General features: G+C 47.4%; 1 protein-coding gene across 1 annotated transcript in view; it reads left to right on the top strand.

Annotated features, from left to right (window-relative positions):
• Positions 1-25,038, top strand: part of sorcs3a (sortilin related VPS10 domain containing receptor 3a) — a gene marked incomplete at both ends in the record, with an annotated part of 398,627 nt that extends 373,589 nt beyond the window's left edge. Inside the window, 2 exons of the mRNA XM_084317820.1 lie at positions 19,386-19,540; positions 24,980-25,038. Of these exons, the coding sequence (XP_084173946.1) occupies positions 19,386-19,540; positions 24,980-25,038 (214 nt within the window). The remainder of the gene's footprint in view (positions 1-19,385; positions 19,541-24,979) is intronic.
• Between the last annotated feature and the right edge of the window lie 344 nt (positions 25,039-25,382).

Below are 25,382 nucleotides of genomic sequence, written 5' to 3'. Positions count from 1 at the left end.
GTGATGCTATCAGCTTTTTAGCCACTGTGATACCGGATAAAACCAATCTCTTTAGCTGTGGAGGTACTGCATGCTCAAAGACATCATTCAGCAGTAATACAGAGGGGTGTACAGGTATATCCAGAGTTAAGAGATTTGACAATTACTGGGTCACTTCTTTCCAAAATATCTTAACTGGTGGGCAGTCCCAGTACATGTGCATAAATGTCCCTTTGTCCCCATTTGTACATAAGGAGCATTTGGAGTCTTGTTTAAGACCCATTTTGTTCAGTCTTATATGAGTTAAGTATGTCCTGTGAATATAGTTAAGATTGATTTGTTGATGGTCCGGGTTCCTTGATGCAAGGCGTACATTTGCCCAGGCTTCTTGCCAGTCAAAGTCTATCTCCAGGTCTGGTATATCCCTCCTCCAGACTGAGTCTAGATGTAGGGTTTCATACGAGGCCGTTAGTAATTGATGATAAAAATCGGAAACAAAACCTCTCGATGTCTCTCTTTCATAGAAGAATTTGTGGTATCTGTGGTGTACAATTGGTATCCTTAATGGAACACCGTGAGCCTTCAAACATGCCAATAACTGTGCGTAAAAATAATATGAGGACTTGGTGAGATTAAATTTTTTGCATATCTCATCAAAACTACAAAAACCCTGTTTGTTGAAAACGTCTCCTAATGTGTGTATGCCTTGCTTTTCCCATCTAGGGAATCTTATAGGTTGTTTTCCAATCAAGAGTGCATTGTTATTGAATAAGGGAGTATGATTATGCCATTTATGTGGGATAGAGTCTTTTTTTTGTGTTTCACGCCATATCCGGATTGCATGAGTGATTATGGGGCCAAATTTCCGTTCGCATTGCTTAATTGATAATTTGGTGTACACTAGTACATAGTCCTTCAGCCTATGTGGAGCTACTATATTTTCTTCTAAATTTCTCCAGGATACTGATGCTTGGGGATCAAACCATGTTGTCAGTGGTCTTAAAGTGTATGCCTTAAAATAGTGGTGGAAATCTGGAAATGCCATACCACCGTCTCTGTGCGGTGTATCTTTTTATACGTGGTGGTTTGTTATTCCAAATAAATTTGTATGTGGAGGAGTGTAATTCTTTCCAGTAACCCTTTGGAGGGGGTAACGGTAGCATTGAGCTGAAGAAGTTGATTCTAGGTAGGACGTCCATCTTAATTATTGATATCCGTGCTTGTACTGAGTTTTTAAGTTTTGACCACCTGACAAGGTCGTATTTGATTTTGTTTTGGATTTTTATGTAATTGTGCTTCACCGTTTGGCTTATGGTAGGGAATATTTCAACTCCCAAACATCTAAAGTGTTTTACCATCGGTATCTCTTCTGGGAGGGTTATATTTCTTTTTGCAGGGGCGTTAAGTGGGAGGAAGGCCGACTTCGGCCAATTTATCCTAAATCCCGATAAATCTCCAAAGTCCTCAATCAACTTGAGAAGATGAGGCAATGCGGTGTTGGGGTTTTGCATGAACAGTATTACGTCGTCCGCATATAAACTAATTTTGTGTTGTGTGCCCTTGATTACGATTGGTTCTATGGATTGGGATTGTCTTATATATTGTGCTAAAGGCTCTAATGATAGATCGAATAGTCCGGGACTAAGGGGGCAACCCTGTCTGGAAGACCGTGATACTGGAAAGATTTCGGAGGTGATTGTACCTGTTGTAATCATGGCCGATGGGTCTTTGTATAATACTTTAATCATATCAATGAATCCTTTTCCTAACCCCATCCTTTCTAACACTGCCCATAGATACGACCATTCCAACCTGTCAAAAGCTTTCATTGCATCCAGGGACAGCATCGCCTTAGGTGTGTTGTCTTCCTTGTTAGCATCTAGTACGTGTAGTAATCGTCTTATGTTATCAGTGATCAGGCGGCCTCTTATGAAGCCTGTTTGGTCCGGATGAATTAAAGACGTCATATGCTTTTGTAGTCTGATGGCTAATACCTTAGAGTACAGTTTGATATCGGTTCCGAGGAGGCTTAAAGGTCTGTAACTACCGCACTCGGTGGGGTCTTTGTCTTTTTTGAGGAGGACTGTTATGAGTGCAATATTGTCATTCTTATGGAAGTTCCCCTCCTTGACTGAGTATAAAATCATATTTAGTAATAAGGGTCCAATTATGTCCCAACAAGAGAGGTACATTTCTGGTGGGATACCGTCTCTTCCAGGGGCCCTTCCACTTTGCATTTCAGATATGGCCTCCCTAAGTTCATCTAGTGTGATCGGTGTTTCTAACTGTTTAGCGTCATCCTCTGAAAGTTTAGGGAGGTTAATTTGATTAAGATATGTGTCCATCTTGTTTTGATCGAAGGTCGTTTCTGATTTGTATAAGTTGGAGTAGAATTCTTTGAATGTCGTGTTTATTTCTTTGGGTTCTGTAACAAGTCCTTGTTGTGCTCTAATGGTAGTTATATCTGCAAATTTTGCGTTGACTCTTAGTCGCATAGCTAATAGGTGACTTGGTTTGGAACCTTGGGAGTACTGCTGTTGTCTTGTGCTACGTATTTGCAATTCAGATTGTTGTCTGTATATGGCGTTAATCTCTTTTTTTAGTATATTGACATGATTTTCCAGTTGAACCTAGTTGTTGTATTGCAAAGAATTAAATAACGTTGAGTAAAGTGTTTCCAGTTCAGCCAGTTTTGAGCATCGATTCTTGCGTATTTGGGAGGAAAAGCTATCAGTGAAATCCTTGATCATTCCCTTTGTCGACATCCATAATATTCTGGGGTCCTGCACCGAATTCACATTTATCCGTAGGAATACCGTAAGAGCTTCTTTGATTTGTGTAATGAATTCCTTGTTATTAAGCAGCATCGTGTTAAATCGCCATCTTGGGGCTCGGGATGATAGTATACCAAATGTTCCTTTTAAGAGTAAATAACAGTGATCAGACAATGCATTGGGTATCATTTCCACATCGTAGTTATCAAATAGTCTCTGGGTTGTGAAAACGTAATCTATTCTGGATAATGTATTATGTCTTGCAGATCGACAAGAGTACTTCCGGGTCATGGGGTTGAGTGAACGCCATAAGTCATTTACACCTGTAATCTTCGACCAATCCTTTAATGCATTAGATGCATTTTTTTGTTCATTGGAAAAGGAGGGGTTTGATTTGTCCATCCTTGGGTTCCAAATGGCATTAAAATCCGCACCGATTATAAATGAGTATTCGGGAAGGTCTAACATTGCTCTGGTAAGTGTAGTGAAGAAACTAACTTCGTATAAATTTGGGGCGTATACCGCTACCAACGCTATTTTTCTGTTCTTATGTAAAATCTTAGCTATAGTTATCCGACCATCTGCATCAGACCATACTCCCTTCAATTCAATATTCAACTTCCGTCTAACGACTATGGCTACTCCCCGAGTTCTCGTTCCAAAGGAAGAGTGACTGATGTTATGATATGTATTGTCCGCTAACATATCTATGTCTTTCTCTAAAATGTGCGTTTCGCTTAGCAGAGCTATGTCCACCTGTTCTTTTTTCATCAGTGTGAGCACGCTTTTTCGTTTGTGTTGTTTATTTATTCCACCAGTGTTCCATATCATTATGTTCAAACTAGCCATAATCTATACATGTTGTTGTATGGTTGTTGGTAATGCAATATTTTTTTTGACGCTTCTATTGAGGCTAATGTGGGCAGGTCTCTAAATGGCTGGAATAAGGGGGGGGTGAACGGAGGGGGGAGGGGGTGAAGTACATACAACAAAATAACCCTAACGTCTTGCACAGACAGGTTACACATAAAACACATATGGCCCATCCCTAATGGATGGGCTAAAATGATTAACAGAGCATACAAACAATAACCCAAGGCCACTCCATTCAAACCCATTAGCCCAAGGGTCTGGGTGAGTAGCCCTACGTTAACCGCATTTCCCTAGCCAAAGATGAGGGAAAATATAATATAATAATATGAGAGAGAGAGAGAGAGAGAGAGAGAGAGAGAGAGAGAGAGAGAGAGAGAGAGAGAGAGAGAGAGAGAGAGAGAGAGAGAGGAGAGAGAGGAGAGAGAGAGAGAGAATCAAACATTGACCTGAAAGAGAGGGTGGAGAGATAAGAAGGAAAAATTTAATAAATGAATTGGAACAAACAAACAAATGGAATGGATATGAGGTTGAGAAGAAAAGAAAAGCACAAGAGATAAATGAAAAGAAAGGAAGACTGCATCTGCATTCTGCATGCAGTGTCCTACGTGTATTCAGTCAGGTCCCGGGTAGTCATAGCAACGAGGACGCCTTGGTGATGATGACGTCATCTTCAAGCGTCATTGTTTACAGCAGCTCGGGAAGCACGCTGGATACTTGGAGTCAGTATCTCCTCCTGAGCGTCATGAAAGACGTTTTCGTCGCCTCCACTCAGCCAGTATGTAATACGGGGATTCCTGTACATAGTTCCATCAATATAAAGTTTATCCATGAACATACGAGCATTCCGTTTGTTTTTCCTCGCATCCGCCATGACCGGGTAGAGCAGCCTGCGTCTACTCATGATCTCTGCCGGGAACTGGTCACTGATGGAATATTTGGATCCATTCAACTCTCTTCCGTTGGACATAATAGCAGATTTCATCTTTGAATCGATGACTTTGGCCACGATGGGACGGGGCCTCTGCTGGTCGACTTTGGCTTTCCCCAGGCGATGGACTCTGGAAAAGCGGATAGCTTCGGTTTCAGCCGACTTCATTTTCAGGTTATCTGACAGGAATAACCTAAAAAGTTCCTCGGATCTCTGGTGAGTTTCATTTTTAGTTTCAGGAAGACCGTGAATTATTAAGTTGTCTCTCATGCTTCTAAATTGTAGGTCAAGAATGTTATTAGCCATGTTGAAATTTTCTTTTTGGAGATTACCCGTCAGACGTTGTAATTTGTTTACGTCGATCCTGAGTGAGGCATTGTCTGCCTTTAGTACCTCGATGAGTGAGTTGTTGTACTCCACAGAAGCTTTTAACTCCTTGACATTGTTTGTCAGCTGTTCGAGTAGATCAAGCTTCTGGAGTTGATGTTTAATAGATGTTAAAGACTCACGGATGTCGCTGGTTGGGTCATCCGCATCACTCGAGCCCAGCTCACTTCGGGTGCGTTTGGTATCGGGTTTGGTGCCCGCCATAGCGTTTTCTTTATAAAACGCGTCAATATAGGCTTCCAGTCCCTCCACCGTCTCGTTAACAGGTGAAACCGAGGCGGTTAGTTGAGTGTCGGGGGGGGGTATGAGTCTGTGGCTAAACGAGCTTCTCATCTTGACTAGCTCGTCGTAGAGGGGGTGGTAGGGGTTCTCCATGATGGCTGCCAGCTTCCTTCTCATCCCCCTCTCTGCCATCACCTCTAGTCTAGGTAGCTCGACTCCCACCACGGAGCTAGCCTTCCTCACCAGCTTGTTGAGCTTGTTGGTGTCCCTTGAGTTGATGTAGCCTCCCCAGCATGCCACAGCATAGAAGAGGACGCTGGCCACTACAGACTGGTAAAATGACTGCAGCAGTCTATTGCACACGTTGAAGGACCTGAGTCTCCTCAGGAAGAACAGCCTGCTCTGTCTCTTCCTGTAGAGGGCCTCTGTGTTATCCGACCAGTCCAGTTTATTGTTCAGGTGTACCCCAATGAACTTATATGAGTCCACCACCTCCACCTCCACCCCTCGGATGGTGATGGGAATCGGGGGGGGCCTCTTCTTGCCCCTCCGGAAGTCCACCACCAGCTCCTTGGTCTTACTGGTGTTGAGTTGGAGGTGGTTGCTGTCGCTCCACCCCACAAAGCTCTCCACCAGGGCTCTGTACTCCTCCTCATCATCGTCGGTGATGTAGCTTACGATGGAGGAGTCGTCTGAGAACTTCTGCAGGTGGCACCCGCTTGAGTTGCGGCAGAAGTCTGAGGTATAGAGGGTGAAGAGCAAGGGTGACAGCACAGTTCCTTGGGGGGTCGCCGGTGTTGCTCACCAGTACGTCAGACTGACTGTCCTTTAGTCTGACGTACTGCGGTCTCTCAGTGAGGTAGTCCTTGATCCAGGCCACCTAGCCGTGCTCCAGCTGCATCGCAGAGAGCTTCTCCGCTAGCAGTGATGGCTGGATGGTGTTGAAGGCGCTGGAGAAATCAAAGAACATAATCCTCACTGAGCTGCGCGGCTTCTCCAGGTGCGTGTACGCTCTGTGGAGCATGTAGATCATGGCGTCCTCCACCCCGATGTTTGCCTGGTATGCAAACTGTAGGGGGTCGAGGGAGTCACACACCAGGGGCTTTAGGTGTTGCAGGACCAGTCTCTCAAACGTCTTCATGACGTGTGACGTCAGAGCGACTGGCCTGTTGTTGTTGAGGGTGCTGGGTCGTCCCTTCTTGGGCACAGGGACAATGCAGGAGGTCTTCCAGAGCTGGGGCACCCTCTCCAGCCTCAGGGAGAGGTTGAAAAGATGTTGGAGCGGTGCTGCCAGCTGCTCCGCACATGCTTTGAGCACCCTGGGATTGGTGTTGTTGCAATCAATCAATAACTCATGATGCCAACACTCAAACACATGGTCTTGTCATGTATCACAGTGCAGGCTATGACACAATACAGTATGAAATAATCAATAGCGGAGGTTATGAACGAGATGGTTCAAGACAGTTCCTCCACTGTTTCCAGGGATCCATCGTCCATGAATAGCAGCCATTTTAAACTGAGGACACAGAAGGCTGTGGGAACATAGAGCTGGCGTTACAGAGACATGCTCCCCAAAAATCAATAATATGCTTGCAAAACACAACCTGAGTGAGTCCTATTACAAAGCTCAGATGGGAAAAGAATGTTTGACTCACCAGTATTTGCAGACACATGGCCAGGAAAGATAGTTATATTATCGTATAGCTTACGCTCTGCTCGTAGTGGAACCTTATCCCTTTCAATCTAATTCTGAATAAAATGTCTCCACATGTACACACCCATTCGCCTGGCCACACCCACATCCGCTCCTCTACATAAGTGGGGACGTGGCCATACTAACAGCTCCTTCCCTATTTTCACCACCGACAAGTGTCTGTATACACCACTTGAGTTTAGTGCCGAAATAGTTGTTGGAAAGGAGCTACGTGGACAAGGCCGACAGCTCCTCTGGTGGCTGGGGATTTGTGACGCAGACTCTTCGCCTCTGCTCGCTCCCGTCGTAGGGCGACGAGCTGCAGGGGCAAACAGCCTGGCTTTGAGGTTGTGCTGGAACCGGACGAGAGTGCTCTTGCCCTGTCTCCGTTTCCGATGGAAACTGAGGATCACATGGAGGGGGCGAGATCGCTCTTGTTTGATGCCCCAATGGACTTGTATCATTCTCCCCCTCGGGGTGTGGCAGGGAGTGTTGCGTCTCCTTGGGGTCCCTTGTTCTCCGGTGTTGGGTTAGAACCTCCGACCCTGAGACAAGATGCCCAGCTATCTGCCGCGTCGGATGGTGGCGCCCGACATGGCAGCCTCCTGTACGTGAGGGACGCGAGTGACATGGAGGGAGGTACGCATGGGGAGTTGCTTGCCTTGTTCCCCGTGCTCATGACGGCCGCCGCAGCCGCTTATGGCGTGGCATTGCCGCAGCCTCTGCCTGCACCTGTTCCTGATGACATGATAGGTCATCTCTGGCAACGTCGTCCTGTGAGAGAGACGGGCGTTGTCTGCCCATTCTTCCCTTCAATGGAGGCCTACGTGAAACAGGGACAGGTAATCTCCTGCATCACTGGCCTTACCCCCGCCTACGTGCCAGTCACGCGGGTGGCGGGTTTGGTCCAGGGACTAAAGGATGGGGTGCCTCGGCTTGATAGCCCGATGACATCCATACTTTGTCCCGAAGTGGTGTGGGAGCCATTGCGGAAGCCGGTTCCCCAAGGGAAATCGGCTAGGCAGATGGCTAATTGGAGTGACCAGGCATACATCGCCGCGACTCAGAGCCTAGCTGCGACGTCTAACATCGCGCAGCTAGCGCGCTACATGTCGGGGATGATGGCGGGCGGGGCGGTATTGGATGACCATCATCAATATCTTCACGCCCAAGCGGCTGGAGCCATCCTGCACCTTACCCAGCTGCAGGCGATAGCCGCCGGGAAGGGGCGTGCCCTGGCCACTCTATCCCAGCGCCACCTTTGTCTGGAGCAGGCGAGGGTGCCGGAACAGAAGAGGATTCCCCTGCTCACGGCCCCCCTCTCCAATGCTGGGCTGTTCGGGTCGGCCATGCAACAAATGACGGCTGCCTGCAGAGAGATGGAGGAGGAGCGCTCTGTGCTCCAACCCCATTTCCCCCGACCCAATGCCACCGGTGATGGCTGACGAAAACAACGCCGGCAGAGGACCGCGACCGTTGCCTCCGCCACCACCGCTTCATCAAAGAAGGCCAGGAGTGCAGGGAGTGCCTGGTGGGGGACTGTTTTTTGTTACAAACTGTGTGTTTATTCACTGTTATATATTGGGGATACGATGTGTAAACCCTCACCTAGCTGTGGGGTTGTGTGTTTGTTTAGGAGAGTAGGACAGTTTCTTGTAAATCGTTCTGGTCGCTATATATATGTGTGCTTGGCAAGGCCTGTGGCTAGCACTCGGTCGAAAGACTTGTCTTCCCTCATTATGAAGAAGACTGTGTTCTTCTTGCAATGGTACATTTTACAGTTTTTTTTATCTGAGGGGGTTGTGTGTATTCTGTTACGTTGGAAACATGGCATCGAGTCCACAACTTGGTTAGAGTGTTGCCTACAGAAGTGCTCATATATGTAGCTTGTAGCAAGGTCTTTTGACCCTCTCTTTAAACGTCTGTGTTTTTCTTTAGACATAAACACGGGTGACGTGTTTCGCACATGAGCCTAAAGCCTTGTATATAAAACCTGTTTGCAAACGAGTTGTCGTCTGTGGCTGGCGTGCATTTGGTTTAGCTTATCCTAGTGGATATACGCTTTTCATGTAGCATGCTAGGTACACGGGTATCATCGCTGCTTGTTGTTTTTCATCGTATCCGGGGTGTGGGGTCATGTGGGGGTGAACTGATAAACCCTTCCTCCCCTTTTTTTCTGATTGGTCAGGGGGTTGGACCTCCTGTCCTTAGGGCTTTCTGTCACACTGTTGGGTCAGCGCGTCACAGGGTAGGGAGAGGGGGGGAGCCATATTTGGGCAGGTGGGTCACGGAATTCCCCCCGCCATAGAGTACGTCACTGGGCGCGTTTCTATTGGTTGTGAGACTTCCGTGAGTTCTTTTCAGGCTCCATTATTGTCAAGATGAGTTATGCGGTGTGTGAGAACTTACAAAAGTTTTCTGCTCTGCGCTCTGTTGCATATGTCTTGAGCTTTTGGTCACGTAGCTCAATGTTACATATATCTTTTCAATTATTACTCACGTGGGAGGTCTCTCTGGGGGTTCCCTGTCTCCTCTCTTTTATACAGAGCAGGGTTGACAGGGGTGTTTTCCCTCGGATGCGTCATATGGGACCCATATCTGTGTCTCTTGGCCAGCTTCCTGCCGCTCTCCCAGGCGGCTTGGAGGGAACGTTATCGGGGTTCTTGTTAGAATTACCATTGATGTGTTTTGGGTCTCGACGTGTACATAGTGCTGGCCCTGGGTGCTTCTGTGTGGAACCACGCATGGGCTTGCGCGCCTTGGTTGCTCATCATGGAAACGGCGTTTTTATGGGGCAACTAGGATGGAGTTTGTCTCTTCCGAGCGCCAGTGTACTAGGTTAGTCTCGATGAATTCTCGTTCATCTCTGGGGGGAGATAACGGAATAGATCAAAGCATTGGCGGAGGGGTCTCACGCCCTTGGGGTGGGCCACCGGGCGCGGTGCTTTATGTTCTGACCGTCTTGGTGGCGCCCTCTGTGATGTTTTAGATCGACACGTGTACCTACCCCCCTCTTAGGACTGGGGATGGTGGCGTGATTAGGACACAGGACTGGTTCTGGTCGCGCCGGACCAGGTCAGTTAACCCATTGTCCGCCGGGGCGCAGATCTGCTGTTCTGGTACTCTGAAGGACTTGTGCTTTTTCGGGGGGAAGATGCCGGGTTGGCCCGTCATTGCAGGGTTTGATGTTATGGAGGTGTTCGTGGTTATGTCACTGCGTGTTATCCTTTACTGTTGCTTGGTCCATATTGTGTTGTACCTTGCGCTGTGCTCCATTCTTTTTTCGCCCCTCTCTTCTCCTGCTTGGCGGGGCTGGGAGGGGGCTGTTGAGGTGGTTCTTTGTACCCCTCTGGCATCCCTGTGTACGTCCCGGGCTGCCGGGCCCAGGTCCGGACTCGTTCTCGTCGACCTGTTGGCCTGGGTTAACCCCTTCTTGAGAACTGAAACACTTGTACTGCTGTATAGCCGGTGTATACCCGCAGTTGTGTTTCTGACTTTTTTTCTTGGGGGGGTTATAGGAAAAACCGCCTCCTGTTAAACTAAACATAGGGTGGTGGTTGGTTTCCAGGTGTGTTGGTAGCGGAGTCGACTCTCGGGTTAGGCCGGGCTTGACCCCGTCTGCCTGCGAGTGTGCCCCCGCACCTTTCATGATGTCTGCCAATCGTGTCAGCCTTCTCTGCCTCTGCCTCTCTAGAGGGTCGGTTTTTTTTGTAGAAGCTGCGACATGGTGCACAGCATACCAAACGCCCCTTCCGCCGGGGTGCTGTTTTCAGCAGACCCCTTAGGCACCTGTCTAGTCCGCAGTGCTCCAGGCACAGGTTGAGTTCTTTCACCTGTTGCCTGGATTGAGGGATCAACCTCTTTGGGGTTGTCTCCCCGGTGCACAGCCTGGTCCCACTGTGTTGTGGGGGTGTAGCCTCTTTGAGTGCTTCAGGGTGGCGTGCTGTAGGGGGGAAGGGCCTGCTCTTGGATGGGCCCTGTCCGATACGCTGGCGATGTGGGGGGTGGTGTCACTAGTGACCGCCTGGTGGGGTCTCGATGCTGCGGCGTTGTTGGCCTCACCAGGCCCCCTTTTTTGGGGGGTCCTGACCCTTCCGGGGGCTGGGTCCTCCTTCACGCTCCGCTGCTACGGCCTTGCCACAGGGTTGGGTTCTTGACCTTGACCCTGTGATGTTAGGGATTGTAAAATTTTTTTTCCCTTCCCGTTTGTTCCCTAGTGGCATGTGGGATGCACGCCTGTGTAGTCGCGGGTTCTTCTGTGTGAAGGTAAGTCCCACGATCTGCTCACCCTGTGCGTTTGAGTTGCTAAACCCTCTTCGCACAGTCAGATCCGATTCCCTCCCGTCCCCCTCTAGGGGGGTCCGGGGGCTCGGGTCCTCCGCGGTTCTGATGGTTGTGGGGGGCCTCAGCGGGTACATTTGTCGAGCTTCCGCTCTGCTCAGCTCCTGTGTTCCACTACGAGCAGAGCGTAAGCTATACGATAATATAACATACGGTTATCCCATAACCATAGTTATATGAGTATAGCGAGCGCTCTGCTCGGACTCACTGAGGACCCCGTGGTCTTCGCCTTCGGTGGTGAAAGACTTTGGAAGGAGCTGTTAGTATGGCCACGTCCCCACTTATGTAGAGGAGCGGATGTGGGTGTGGCCAGGCGGATGGGTGTGTACATGTGGAGATTTTTTTTTTCAGAATTAGATTGAAAGGGATAAGGTTCTACTATGAGCAGAGTGCTCGCTATACTCATATAACTACGGTTATAGGATAACCGTATGTTTCTGTAGGTTTTGCAGAACCCATTAGACATTCCGTAGCATCTCCATGTTGAAAGAGCATAATCCACTTTAGTAGTTTCTGAAACATCCCGCCGCATCCAGTCCACGCCCCCCCCCCCCCCCCCCCCCCCCCCAAAAAAGAAGAATACTGTTCTCTCTTCAAACATCCTTGCATACTCTGTCAAAATGAGACAAACTCCAGAGAGACTTACAAACTCAGTGCGAACCTCGATGGCTCTGTTCCAGCTCTCTAAGCCTCATGAGATGGTAGTAGTGGATTTGAACTCGGGACAACTAACCACCTGAGCCAAAGGGTCAGACCTGTTGGCAGGTGCTGGTTGACTGCGACTGACTCCTCAGTAATTTACAGTAGTCCTCCCACCTGAGAGGTGCGTCCTCGCACGTTCTTTCATCCACCCGTGCACTTGCCCCCGGGGGTTAAAGCACTGAGATCCCACCCTCATTGCTACGTTTCAAGTTTGCTCTTATTTGTCACGTATAAAGTACATGTACATTACAGTGAAATGCTTGGTTCTGTATGAGCCCCTGAGAATGTCAAGTCAAGAGTTTTATTTGTCATGGCATACAGTGAAATGCGGGTGGTCATGCCCGCATTGATTGTGCAATAATACAAGTAATAAGAATAAGACATAACAGGTATAATGTACATAAAGTTTAAAATGCATGGTAAAAGACATGCTAAGGTCCTGCGATAGTGCAATACAGTGTTAAGCTACAGATGAGGCACTGGGTCTTATATACACTACTATACTATACAATATACAGTTATACTATATATCCTTATGCTATCTTGCTATATCCATCTATTGCTATACAAGAACCACTCCCGTTCTTTATTTTATTTTATTATAATAAATGTTTTTATAAAGTAAAGTGACCTTTTCATTTTGTAAAGTGACCGTTTGGTGTGAGCGTGTGCAGCATGTGTGTGTGTGTGTGTGTGTGTGTGTGTGTGTGTGTGTGTGTGTGTGTGTGTGTGTGTGTGTGTGTGTGTGTGTGTGTGTGTGTGTGTTCGTGCTAAAGTGACTGTTAGTGTGTGAGCGTATACAGTATGTGTGTTGTGTGTGTGCTCATGTGTGCTTGTGTGTGGAGAGTTCAGTGTTCAAGACTCTGATGGCCTAGGGGAAGAAGCTGAGCCGAAGTCTCTCTGTCCTAGTTGCTGGTGTGCGCAGGCGTTTGCCTGACCGCAGCAGCTTGAACAGGCTGCTGTTGGGGTGGTGAGGGTCTTTCATTATTCTGCAAGCTCTGGATTTGCACCTCTTGTTATCAGTGATGTGAATGGGTGATATGATCATCAGAGCAGTTTGTATCGAACACGGTAATAATAAACGCTGAAACAGACCCCAGTCTCCTCGGGCCGTTGGGCGATCAGCTTGGAGTAGACAGTTTTCTATTATGGGATGTTGATCTAGATGAACCATTTCCAGGTTGTATAATACTATATACGTCCAAATAACATTGTTTATTGAGTTAGGCCGAGCGATTGATTATCCAGTGTGTCGAGATGGAGCCCCGGGAGCTATAGCGGACCGAATTTGGATGAGCACCAATTTCCGTTTCCGGTTTGCTGTTTGGGCGATCCACCGATCGGCCACCAGATGGCGCTCTTGAACCGTTGGAGAGTTGAGAGGAGATCAACAGGAGATCTCAAGTCTCCGCGGGTGAAATATGATTGCCATCACAGATTTTTGAAATATTGATCTCAATGACGTGTTACGGCGTCATTGGCAGATTACGCATGGCGGAGAATGACGTGTTAACTCGTCCTTGGCGATTAACGGGTTAACAAGCATAATTTAATGTTGCCCAGTTTTGGCCTGTTGAGGGGCAATACATATCAAAAGTTCCAAAACATCTATTGTGTTTGTATTTGTATGATCCACTATATACATATAGTAATTATAATATCTACATACATGGCATTTGATTGGAGGCTAGTCTCACTTTGTCCCACAGCAACATTAAAATAGTTTAGATTTGTGTATGTTGTTTATGTAAAGAAAAATCTTGAAAGTAACGCAATAGTTACTTTCTGAAGTAACTAGTTACTTTTATAATTTGTAACTGAGTAAGTAATCTAGTTACTTTTTGGAAGAAGTAACTAGTAACTGTAACTAGTTACTTTTTAAAAGTAACTTGCCCAACACTGCTTGTTATATAAGTCCTGCAGGGGTGGTAGTGCAATACCTGTAATACGCTCAGCTGAGTGCACCACTCTCTGTAGGGCCTTCTTGTCCTGTGCCTTGCTGTTTCCATACCAGGCAGTGATGTTTCCAGTCAAGATGCTCTCTACAGCTCCGGAGTAGAAGGACTGGAGTATCTTCCCCGATACTCTGAACTTCCTTAACTGTCTCAGGTGGTAGAGGCCCTGCTTCGCCTTTTTTACGACTGAGTCTATGTGTGTTGTCCATGTCAGATCCTCTGAGATGTGGACCCCCAGGTACTTAAAACTGCTCACCCTGTCCACGGTAGCCCCGTTTATCCACAGTGGTGTGTGTGTCCCCTGCTGTGTCCGCCTAAAATCCACGATCAGCTCCTTGGTTTTACCAATGTTCAAATCAACCTCCTCCCGGTAGGCCTTCTCGTCGTTGTCAGAGATCAGCCCCACTACCACTGAGTCGTCCGCTAACTTCACTATGGAGTTGGAGCTGAACCTGGCCACACAATCATGTGTGTAGAGTGAATACAGCAGGGGGCTCAGGACACAGCCCTGGGGGGACCCGATGCTCAGGGTGATGGTGTTGGAGGTCTGACCCCCCACCCTGACCGCCTAAGGCCTTTCACTCAGAATGTCCAGTATCCAGGCCCTCAGAGCGGAGCTCAGACGCAGCTCAATCAGCTTGTCCACCAGTCTGGTGGGGACTATGGTGTTGAACGTGTTATGGGAACAGAGGAACGGGACCCGAATAAGAGATTGAAACAATTCAACAGTTTAAACGCTAGACAAGCGTGTATTTATTTACAAACAGAAAAATATACAATACAAAATACAGAGCACTACAACAGCAACGGTGTAAGTGTGGTGTATGCAGGTCGGGCCTGAGTTAATGAAGTGTGTGTTAACCCGAAAAATGTGTGGTGTAGCAGACTATGTGTGTGTATTTAATATGTGAATAAAGTCTTACCGTGTTGAAAAATATGTAGTGGAATAGGTTGCTTCAGCGTTCAGCCAATACTGGGGCGAAACAATAACGGATCCCAGAGGGGATAACACGAGGGACTTGGCGGGGGGGAAAATAACACAGGAATATAACGGGCGGATGAACGCGACGAGTGTCCGAGACGGCGTCCTCCAAACTAGACGGAAGAGAAAATGAGACACGATATTAGTTGACCAGTAAACATCTACCCACGCTGGAGGGGAGAGAAGAAACGAGGTTAGGATAAACAAACATAGGCATTGAACACGCGCATCAAACAACGAGGGTTAGGTAACAGAATATTGAATGAACAATACAACGAGAACTAAGCTAGACAAAATAGTCAAGAGGTAAAGATTTAAGGCGCAACAAACCTAATTCCTACAGAACGAACTCGCAACGACTGCTGGGCTGCATGGTCAGGCGTTTATAGTCCGGGAAGAGGCTGCATTCTCTGATTGATCATCAGACACAGCCGTGAGACGGGAACGTCTAGAGAGACGTGCACCTCGAGGTTGAGTAACCGCGCCACGCGTCCTCAGGGGGGAGCCAACAGATACAGTCCTCACAACAGAACACTGAGCTATAGTCAATGAACAACAGTCTCACATAGCCCCCCTTCTGGCTGTCTAGGTGAGAGAGGGTGTTGTGAAGTACCTGAGAGACCGCATCGTCAGTGGACCTGTTTGACCTGTATGCAAATTGCAAAGGGTCCATATCACTGGGGAGGCAGAGCATGTGAGCGGCGCGGAGAGGCAGAGAAATCCGCTCTTCGCTCTGGACGGCTTAGTTCCGCTCTCATTCGCTCATGTTGCCCCCCCCCCCCCCCAAGCTGCTCTACGCTCGCTCAGCGCTCACCTTCATTTGCGCATCAGCGCTCCGCGCTCCAGCGCGCTCAGCAGAAAAAAATTATTTTTTTGGAGCATGATGTAAATTAGCTTGATTTGACCAAACTACAACAGTCTGCACCCCCTGGGCCCCTTAACACTTTGAGTGCCATGGACGCGTTTTGTCGTTAGTTCATGCCGACTGTTGAATGTCACCAACACTATATAGCGTTTGTTTGTCGTATTTTTTTTTATTAGCAATTTGAATTCATATTTCATCAATCGAGCCTCACGTTAGTGCTGCAGACTCTCTCTGAGCTCCATTGGGAAAATACCGCCCCCTATCGTCTCTCCGGATGGTACTGCACCCCATTGGATTAGACTGATGGGGGGGCGTGTATCCTTTCCGCAACGGAATTCGGTTTACGGGTTCCTCTGATTGGCCGCGACCCCCACGTGACCCGCCCCCCTATCCACCGCTCTGGCGCTGCCGCGCGCTGCAGAACGAGCCCCAACGCTCTGCCGCTGCCACGCGCGGCAGAGCGAGCGGCCGCGGACTCGCTCGCGCTCGCTTCCTCAATTTATACGCATGGAAGTATTGACTGAATGAATGAATGAATGAATGAAAACTTTATTTAACAGATTGCAGAATGGGTACAATACAGTACGGCTCAATACACACAATTGTTAAGGGGATGCAGACCAGAGAAAGACGTTTGTCTTGTTTACATCAGGGTCCCCCATTTTCAATTCATATAGAACGACTACGCCGTAACAAATCATTAAAAAAATATACACCGTTAACTGGAATATGTTGTGCCTTTACAGTTGGATTATGTAATTGGTTTGTCATGACAAACAAATAAAAAAATCGCGATTTACCCGCTGGCTACAACAACACACAGTGATCGCTGAGCTCTGGCTCTGACTACATGCAGTCACTGAGTGTTGTTGTAGCCAGCGGGTAAATCGCGATTTTTTTAATTTGTTTGTCATGACAAACCAATTACATAATCCAACATATGTGTAAAGGCACAACATATTCCGGTTAACGGTATATTTTTTTAATGGTTTGTTACGGCGTAGTCGTTCTATATGAATTGAAAATGGGGGACCCTGATGTAAACAATGCGCACGGCAGAGCGGTGGATAGGGGGGGGCGGGTCACGTGGGGGTCGCGGCCAATCAGAGGAACCCGGAAACCGAATTCCGTTGCAGAAAGGATACACGCGATGGGGGGGGGGGGGGGGGGGGGGGGTCAGCCTCCTCATTTTACTTCTCCGGCGAGGCATCTGAAGAGACCGAAGTGATTGGCGAGCCGGAAAACGCGTGGAATACATATTAACAGTACCCAACGCTGAATCAATAGACACGATCGATATTTGGAATGGCGATCAGGAATTGGAATAATCTTTTTGGAGAACATCTGATCTGAGGTAAGCAATTTATTTTACCAGTCTTGGGGTAATCGGATCTATTTTCACAGAGATATCAGCGTGTGCCCTATGTGTGTGTGTGTGTGTGTGTGTGTGTGTGTGTGTGTGTGTGTGTGTGCGATCAGGAAATGAGAGAATATATTTTTCAGATCGCTTCTCTAGCATGCATAAGTACACATATACTATTGATAATCTAGCGTTTATTTGAAAACGATTCATAAAATGTATGAATCGTTTTCATATTTAATAGGCAGAAAAATTACAACGTTTTTTGTGTATTGCAGAATATTCCAGTAAATGCCGTTTATCACAGAATCTATATATTTTCCTGAAAAACGAGGGCTTTTCAAAATGCTAAAAAACGGAAATGAACCGATTAAAAAACAATCCGTTTCGACAATGTTGACTGCAAACAAGTCATTGATAAGCGACGGGCAGTTTAGACACATAGCCATAATTTAAGACAGAGATTATGCGTTCACAACGCTATCATTGAAGTGGGTGGTGGCATTCAACCACGTTTTACCATTTTAACAAGTGGCAACCAAAGTGTTAACAATTGTTTGTATTGAGCTGTATTGTATTGTACCCATTCTGCAATCTGTTACGTTTTCATCCATTCTACTAGCTTTACTATGCTAATGTACGCTAGCCTAGCCGCAATGCTAATGTTTATACTGGCAGATCCCATTCACGTTAGCATGTAAGCTAACAACATCAGAGCTCTTTTTGTGAGACTAAACTCTCCGCTCTTGGTGGTACATTGTGTTGATGTTGGTTTCGTTTCATCAATAAATGAGGCAGAACACAGTGAATGTATCCTTTTTTTATTGCACTTTGTTTGTTTCTTGCTGGAAATAAATATGACTAAATAGTTCACCCGAGGTGATTTAAAGATGGCAGATTTCTGTTTTGACTTAGCAGGATGTGTAGACGCGTTCACCCTTCTGATTGGTTGAAAATGGCCTTCATGTTTGAACTACATCGCCACCTATTGCTTTGGCATTGTACTACATGTATATTACATCAGTTTAAACCACTGTGTGATCGTGTGCACTGAGCGGCTGGGAGCGGCTTGGAGCGGAGGAGAGCTCTCGCTCCGGAGTCACTCTGACCCATTTTAAAGCCCACTCCGCGCTCACTTCAAAATCCACCGGCTCCGCTGCGCTCCTCGCTACGCTCGCGCTCCGCTCACATGCTCTGCTGGGAGGGAGGCACAAATGTAATCCTTAACCATCCTTAACCGCCCCCCCCCCCCGAGGATGCCCCCCCTGCACCATGGCTGGCGCGTCAGTGACGTCGTTAGCCGGTGAGCTAGCGTCGCCGCTGTTTGCACCGAACCGCGCATAAAAGGTGTTGAGTTGATCTGCGAGAGTACAATGGGTACAATGCTATCGGCTAGAGTTGTTATGAGTTGTTAGAGTTGTTATGAAACTGACAACAACTTCAGCAAACTCACTGATGTCACTGGAGCTCGCCTGAAGCATCCCCCAGTCGACGTCATCAAGTGCGTCCTGTAGCGTGGCCTCTTATTGGTCGTACCACTTCTTTACCTCACGTGACACGACAGGTATGAATGTGCTTCATACAGTAAAAAAAGTCCCAACAATATACAATATACAAACTAAAGTACAACCTAAGTACAACCTAAGTACAATGAAGTAAAAATGCAGAATGCACATAAATCTGGATACTGATTCACAGGGCAGTGAGATGCCACCACTGTCACCAATGTAATTGAGTGGATTCGGACCTGCGAGCATAGGATGGCACAGGCAGTCGCAGTAACCAGCTTGGATAAAGGTTCAGGCCTGTTAGCAAGTGTTTGTTGACTCCTCAGTAGTTTACAGTATGTTGTGTTAATGTTAAAATATACTTAAATAAGTATATTCGATACTTATTTAAGTATAACAGTGGTACCATAGCAATACATAACTTTTACCATGGCAATGGTATAATAAACAATATTGTAATGCAAATATAACTGAGAGGGCATACACACCCTCATCTGCACCTTGACTTATTTACCCTGCCTACTTGCTCATATGCACATACTCAGAGTTAATTATATTGTTATATTATTTACACTGCCTATTTACATTTTTTACTTCCCCACTGTACTATAATTTTATGACCTGTATCATGTATTCTACTATCACCATGTAGCTGTACCTCCCCTCCCCCCTCCCCCATGAATTTCCCCAAGCGGATCAATAAAGGAATATCTTATCTTATCTTATCATGGTATTATTTATACAATGGCCGGTACTCTGGTAAAACTGAAATGATGAAACCTTTTTCTCTCATCTTTCTGTCTTTTTCTGTAGAAAAATCCCCTGGATTAACATATACGCTGAGGTGAATCAGGAGAAGGAGCAGGAGATGATCAGCTCAGTGGGCGACAGCACACCTAAAATCACCCTGAGTGAGTTCTCCAGCCCCAAAGAACTCATGGAGAAGGAGATGGATTCCAGGGTCAAACGTGAGTGGAAAGCTTGTGTCAATGAAGATAGATAGATAGATGGATAGATAGATAGATAGATAGATAGATAGATAGATAGATAGATAGATAGATAGATAGATAGATAGATAGATAGATAGATAGATAGATAGATAGATAGATAGATAGATAGATAGATAGATAGATAGATAGATAGATAGATAGATAGATAGATAGATAGATAGACAGACAGACAGACAGACAGACAGACAGACAGACAGACAGACAGACAGACAGACAGACAGACAGACAGACAGACAGACAGACAGACAGACAGACAGACAGACAGACAGACAGACAGACAGACAGACAGACAGACAGACAGACAGACAGACAGACAGACAGACAGACAGACAGACAGACAGACAGACAGACAGACAGACAGACAGACAGACAGACAGACAGACAGACAGACAGACAGACAGACAGACAGACAGACAGACAGACAGACAGACAGACAGACAGACAGACAGACAGACAGACAGACAGACAGACAGACAGACAGACAGACAGACAGACAGACAGACAGACAGACAGACAGACAGACAGACAGACAGACAGACAGACAGACAGACAGACAGACAGACAGACAGACAGACAGACAGACAGACAGACAGACAGACAGACAGACAGACAGACAGACAGACAGACAGACAGACAGACAGACAGACAGACAGACAGACAGACAGACAGACAGACAGACAGACAGACAGACAGACAGACAGACAGACAGACAGACAGACAGACAGACAGACAGACAGACAGACAGACAGACAGACAGACAGACAGACAGACAGACAGACAGACAGACAGACAGACAGACAGACAGACAGACAGACAGACAGACAGACAGACAGACAGACAGACAGACAGACAGACAGACAGACAGACAGACAGACAGACAGACAGACAGACAGACAGACAGACAGACAGACAGACAGACAGACAGACAGACAGACAGACAGACAGACAGACAGACAGACAGACAGACAGACAGACAGACAGACAGACAGACAGACAGACAGACAGACAGACAGACAGACAGACAGACAGACAGACAGACAGACAGACAGACAGACAGACAGACAGACAGACAGACAGACAGACAGACAGACAGACAGACAGACAGACAGACGGTGAAGTTGACTATTACAAGCAGACAGCATCTATCAGCTGGTGAAGTTGACTATAACAAGCAGACAGCATCTATCCATCAGCTGGTGAAGTTGACTATAACAAGCAGACAGCATCTATCCATCAGCTGGTGAAGTTGACTATTACAAGCAGACAGCATCTATCAGCTGGTGAAGTTGACTATAACAAGCAGACAGCATCTATCCATCAGCTGGTGAAGTTGACTATAACAAGCAGACAGCATCTATCCATCAGCTGGTGAAGTTGACTATTACAAGCAGACAGCATCTATCAGCTGGTGAAGTTGACTATAACAAGCAGACAGCATCTATCCATCAGCTGGTGAAGTTGACTATAACAAGCAGACAGCATCTATCCATCAGCTGGTGAAGTTGACTAGTAGAGCAGACAGCATCTATCTATCAGCGGGTGAAGTTGACTATTACAAGCAGACAACATCTATCCATCAGCTGGTTAAGTTTACTAGTAGAGCAGACAGCAGACAGCAGAGCAGACAGCAGATAAAAAGATAAAGGCACACAATAAAAACATACAAAATGTGACATAAAAAAGCCAGGTCTCTCAAACTGTTTAAAAACCAAAAGCCAAAGCAAATAAATAATCTTGAAGTGTGATTTAAACACCTGCAGAGTGGGGGCCTGCCTAATATGCAGTGGCAGCTGCAGAGCTTTGGGGCTGCCACTGCAAAAGCATGGTCCCCCCTAAGCTTCAGCCTGGACTTGGGAACAGCCAGGAGGAGCTGATCAGAGGACCTGAGGGACCTTGGGGGAACATAAGGTTCCAGCAGGTCAGAGAGGTAGCCCGGTGCCAAGCCGTTCAGACATTTAAAAACAAACAGTAAAACCTTCAAATCAATCCTAAAACGCACAGGAAGCCAGTGGAGGGAAGCCAGTACAGGGGAAATGTGCTCTCGCTTACGTGTTCCAGTTAGAATAGAATAGAATAGAATAGAATAGAATAGAATAGAATAGAATAGAATAGAATAGAATAGAATAGAAATACTTTTATTATTAAATTAACACTGCAAATCGCTCAACATTTAAACATTTAGACAGAACAGGTCACGAATTAGAATAATAAAACAAATCAAATCAAGTTGCCTAGGATAAGAGTAGAGTAAAATAGAATAAAAATGGAATAAATATATAATATTTATAAATATACAGTAACTAAATACAGTAAAAATATACTGAGGTCTACAGTAGGTGTAATATTGCACAGTGCTGTTTCAAACTAAGTCCAGGAAGATGGTAACTGCCACTCTGTGCTCAGTGATGCAGTGAGGCACAGTGATGCATTGTATAGTCTGATGGCTGTTGGAATGAAGGACTTCCTGTGCCGTTCAGTGCTGCATTTGGGTAGTGTGAGCCTAGCACTGAACATGCTCCTCCTGTCAGCTAAGTCTGTGTATAGTGGGTGGGAGGGGTTTTCCCTGATGGCCTGGAGCTTAGCAAGGCTCCTCCTCTCCGCCACCCTCGCTAGGGAGTCCAGCTCCACCCCAACCACGCTACTGGTTTTCCTGACCAGCTTATCCAGCCTGTTTGTGTCCACTGCTCTCAGTCCGCTGCCCCAGCAGGTCACAGCGTACAAGAAGGCGCCCGCCACCACCGACTCATAGAACATCCTCAACATCCTTGTACAGACATTGAAGGATCTCAGCCTTCTGAGGAAGTAGAGTCGGCTCTGGCCCTTCTTGTACAGTGCCTCTGCGTGTTTTGACCCGTTCAGTTTGTTGTCGATGTGCACACCGAGATATTTGTACACCTCAACCATGTCCACATCAACTCCCCTGATGGAAACGGGGGTCACAGGTGCACTCCTCCTCCTCCCCAGCTCCACAACCAGTTCCTTGGTCTTCGCCACATTTAGCTGCAGGTGGTTTTTATCGCACCATGTGACGAAGTCCACTACCAGTTCCCGGTATTCCCTCTCGTCACCGTCCTTTATACATCCCACTATCGTAGAGTCATCAGAAAACTTCTGAAGTTGGCAGGACTCTGACCGATAGTGGAAGTCGTTGGTGTAGACAGTGAAGAGGAAGGGAGAGAGGACTGTCCCCTGCGGGGCCCCGGTGTTGCTGACCAGTCTGTCTGACACACAGCGCCGTAGGCGCACGTACTGTGGTCTGCCCGTCAGATAGTCAACAACCCAGGACACCAGGGGGGCCTCTACCTGCATCGCCTCCAACTTCTCACCCAGCAGCCCAGGCCTTATGGTATCAAAAGCACTGGAGAAGTCAAAGAACATGACTCTCACAGTGCTCCCCGGCTTGTCTAGGTGAGTGTAGGCTCGGTTCAGCAGGTAGATGACAGCATCCTCTACCCCCAGTCGGGGCTGGTAGGCGAACTGGAGTGGGTCTAGGTGGGGTTTGGTCACCGGGGCGGAGTTGCTCCAGGACTAACCTCTCCATGGTCTTCATTATGTGAGAGGTTAGAGCCACCGGCCTGTAGTCCTTGGACGTGCTGGGACGCAGGCACTTAGGGACAGGGACCACACAGGAGGTTTTCCACAGTGTCGGGACTCTCTGCAGCCTCAGGCTCATATTGAATATGAGCTGGAGCACATCACACAGCTGAGAGGCACAGGTTTTGAGTACATTTGGGCTCACCCCATCAGGACCCGCAGCCTTGCCTGCGTGTAACTTGCTCAGCTGTGTACTCACCTGGTCTGCAGAGAGCCACACTGTGGGGGTCTCAGGTGTTGGGGGGAGGAGCGGGTCTTCGAGCCGCGGGGGGCAGACAGGCTGCACCAGAGATGAGGTGGCGTGGGCAGTTGGGGGGAGGGAGGCGGTTGCTCGAGTTGAAGGGCTGAGAGGTGTGGGGAAGGGCAGGGCAACTGGAGTAGTGTCGGGGGGGAGGGGGGCAGACTGGCCGGGGCCGCTGTATCACACCTATTGTAAAACAGGTTTAGCTCATTAGCCCGGTCTACGTCTCCATCCACTCCCCTTCCCCCCACCGGTTTAATGCCGGTTATGGTCTGCATTCCAGTCCACACTTGTTTGGTGTTATTGTTCTCCAGCTGGCCTTCCAACTTCCTCCTGTATTTGTCTTTGCCCTCTCTGAGGTTGATTCTCAGAAGCCCCTGAACTCTTTTGACCTCCCTGTTACCTGCGTTGAAAGCCCTCTTCTTCTCATTCAGTAGGGCTTTGATGTCCTTAGTGACTCATGGCTTGTTATTAGGGTAGCAGGTAACAGTCCTAGATGGAACATTGGAGTCCACACAAAAGTTTATGTAGTCTGTGATGCACTCTGTGAGCCCATCAATGTCCTCTCCGTGGGGCTCACAGAGTGCCTGCCAGTCTGTGACCTCAAAGCAGCCCTGTAGTGCCTCTTGAGCCTCCTCTGACCACCTTCTTACAGTTATCTTGTCTTCTGACCAGAGGCACATAAAAGGGGTTGAGGTGAACCAGGTTGTGGTCCGACCGGCCCAGCTGTGGTAGTGATGAGGAGCTGTATGCCTCCTTGATGTTGGCAAAAAGCAGGTCCAGGGTCCTGTTTTCCCTGGTGTGGCAGCTGAAGTTTGGTAGTGATTTGTCCAGTTTTACATGGTTAAAATCCCCTGAAATTAGGGTGTTTCGTCTGGAGACGTGCAATAGCGCCGTGGATGAGGTCACACCCTAGCAGACGAGCAGCAGCATTCTGTCAGTCTGGGGAGGGTGTAGACTACCACATGCTGCCCTACTGTCGGTCTGGGGAGGGAGTGGATACATGTGGAGCAGCCAGCCGCTTCTTTTCACCTGACAGCTAGGGAGTTTCATTGGGAGAGCGTAACGTGCGCGGTAGGTTCACAGTATCTTCCCCCAGATCCCCTCCCTGCTGAACAGGGACCGACCAGTGGGAGTCACTATAACAACGAGCAAGACTCCTATACTCCACCGGCTTCCTACCGCCCAAAACCGCCAATTGTGCTTGTATAGCGACCGGAGGTACGGTTGCCGGAGATTGAACTCTACACTACTGAGCCACCCTCTCCTATAGGGTATTCTAAGGGTATAATAATAATAATACATTCTAAGGGTAGCATAATAAGATTTTACCCAAAAAAAACAGGACATAATTTCCAAATAGGTCAATGTCTAATTCCCTTCCCGTTAAACAGCTTAAGAGCTTCTGATAAGACGTTGCATTTCAAATCCAATAATTAACATGAGGTGTCAATGTCAAAGACCTTATTTGTTTCACAAGCATCAAAGCCTCCATGCTGAACTAACCCACTTCGTTCTTGTGCTTCCTCCTTCTCCCCCCCCCCCCCCTCCTCTCTCCTCAGGGGGCATGGGGAAAGCCTGCGAGAGCACAAGGGAGCTTCCTAACTGCACTAGTGTGTGAAGCCGCGGAGAGAGCAAGCGCTTTGTGTACAGAACTAAAAGTATTACCATGTCGGGGGTTCTCTCTTTCTGTTTTGTAATTCTCGAAAAACACAATTGATGTTAATAGTTTTCTAAAAGGACCTCATTTATACAGATGCGCACGGGGGTGTCTTGTTCAACAACATCCATGTGGCAAATCTAAAACTCCACTCGATGAGACCATTGTAATTACTGGCGAAACTTGTTAAAGGAACACGCCAATATTTTGGGAAATTAGCTTACCGTCTTCTCCAGAGAGAGACAAGAATATAGATACCAGTTTCCTCTCTGTGCGTTCAGTAGAAAGCTATCTGGCTGCACGTT

The sequence above is a fragment of the Notolepis coatsorum genome (assembly GCF_963971535.1).
Source record: "Notolepis coatsorum genome assembly, chromosome: 7".
In the NCBI taxonomy this organism is placed as follows: Eukaryota; Metazoa; Chordata; class Actinopteri; order Aulopiformes; family Paralepididae; genus Notolepis; species Notolepis coatsorum.
This window is presented reverse-complemented; position numbering and strand designations above follow the sequence as displayed.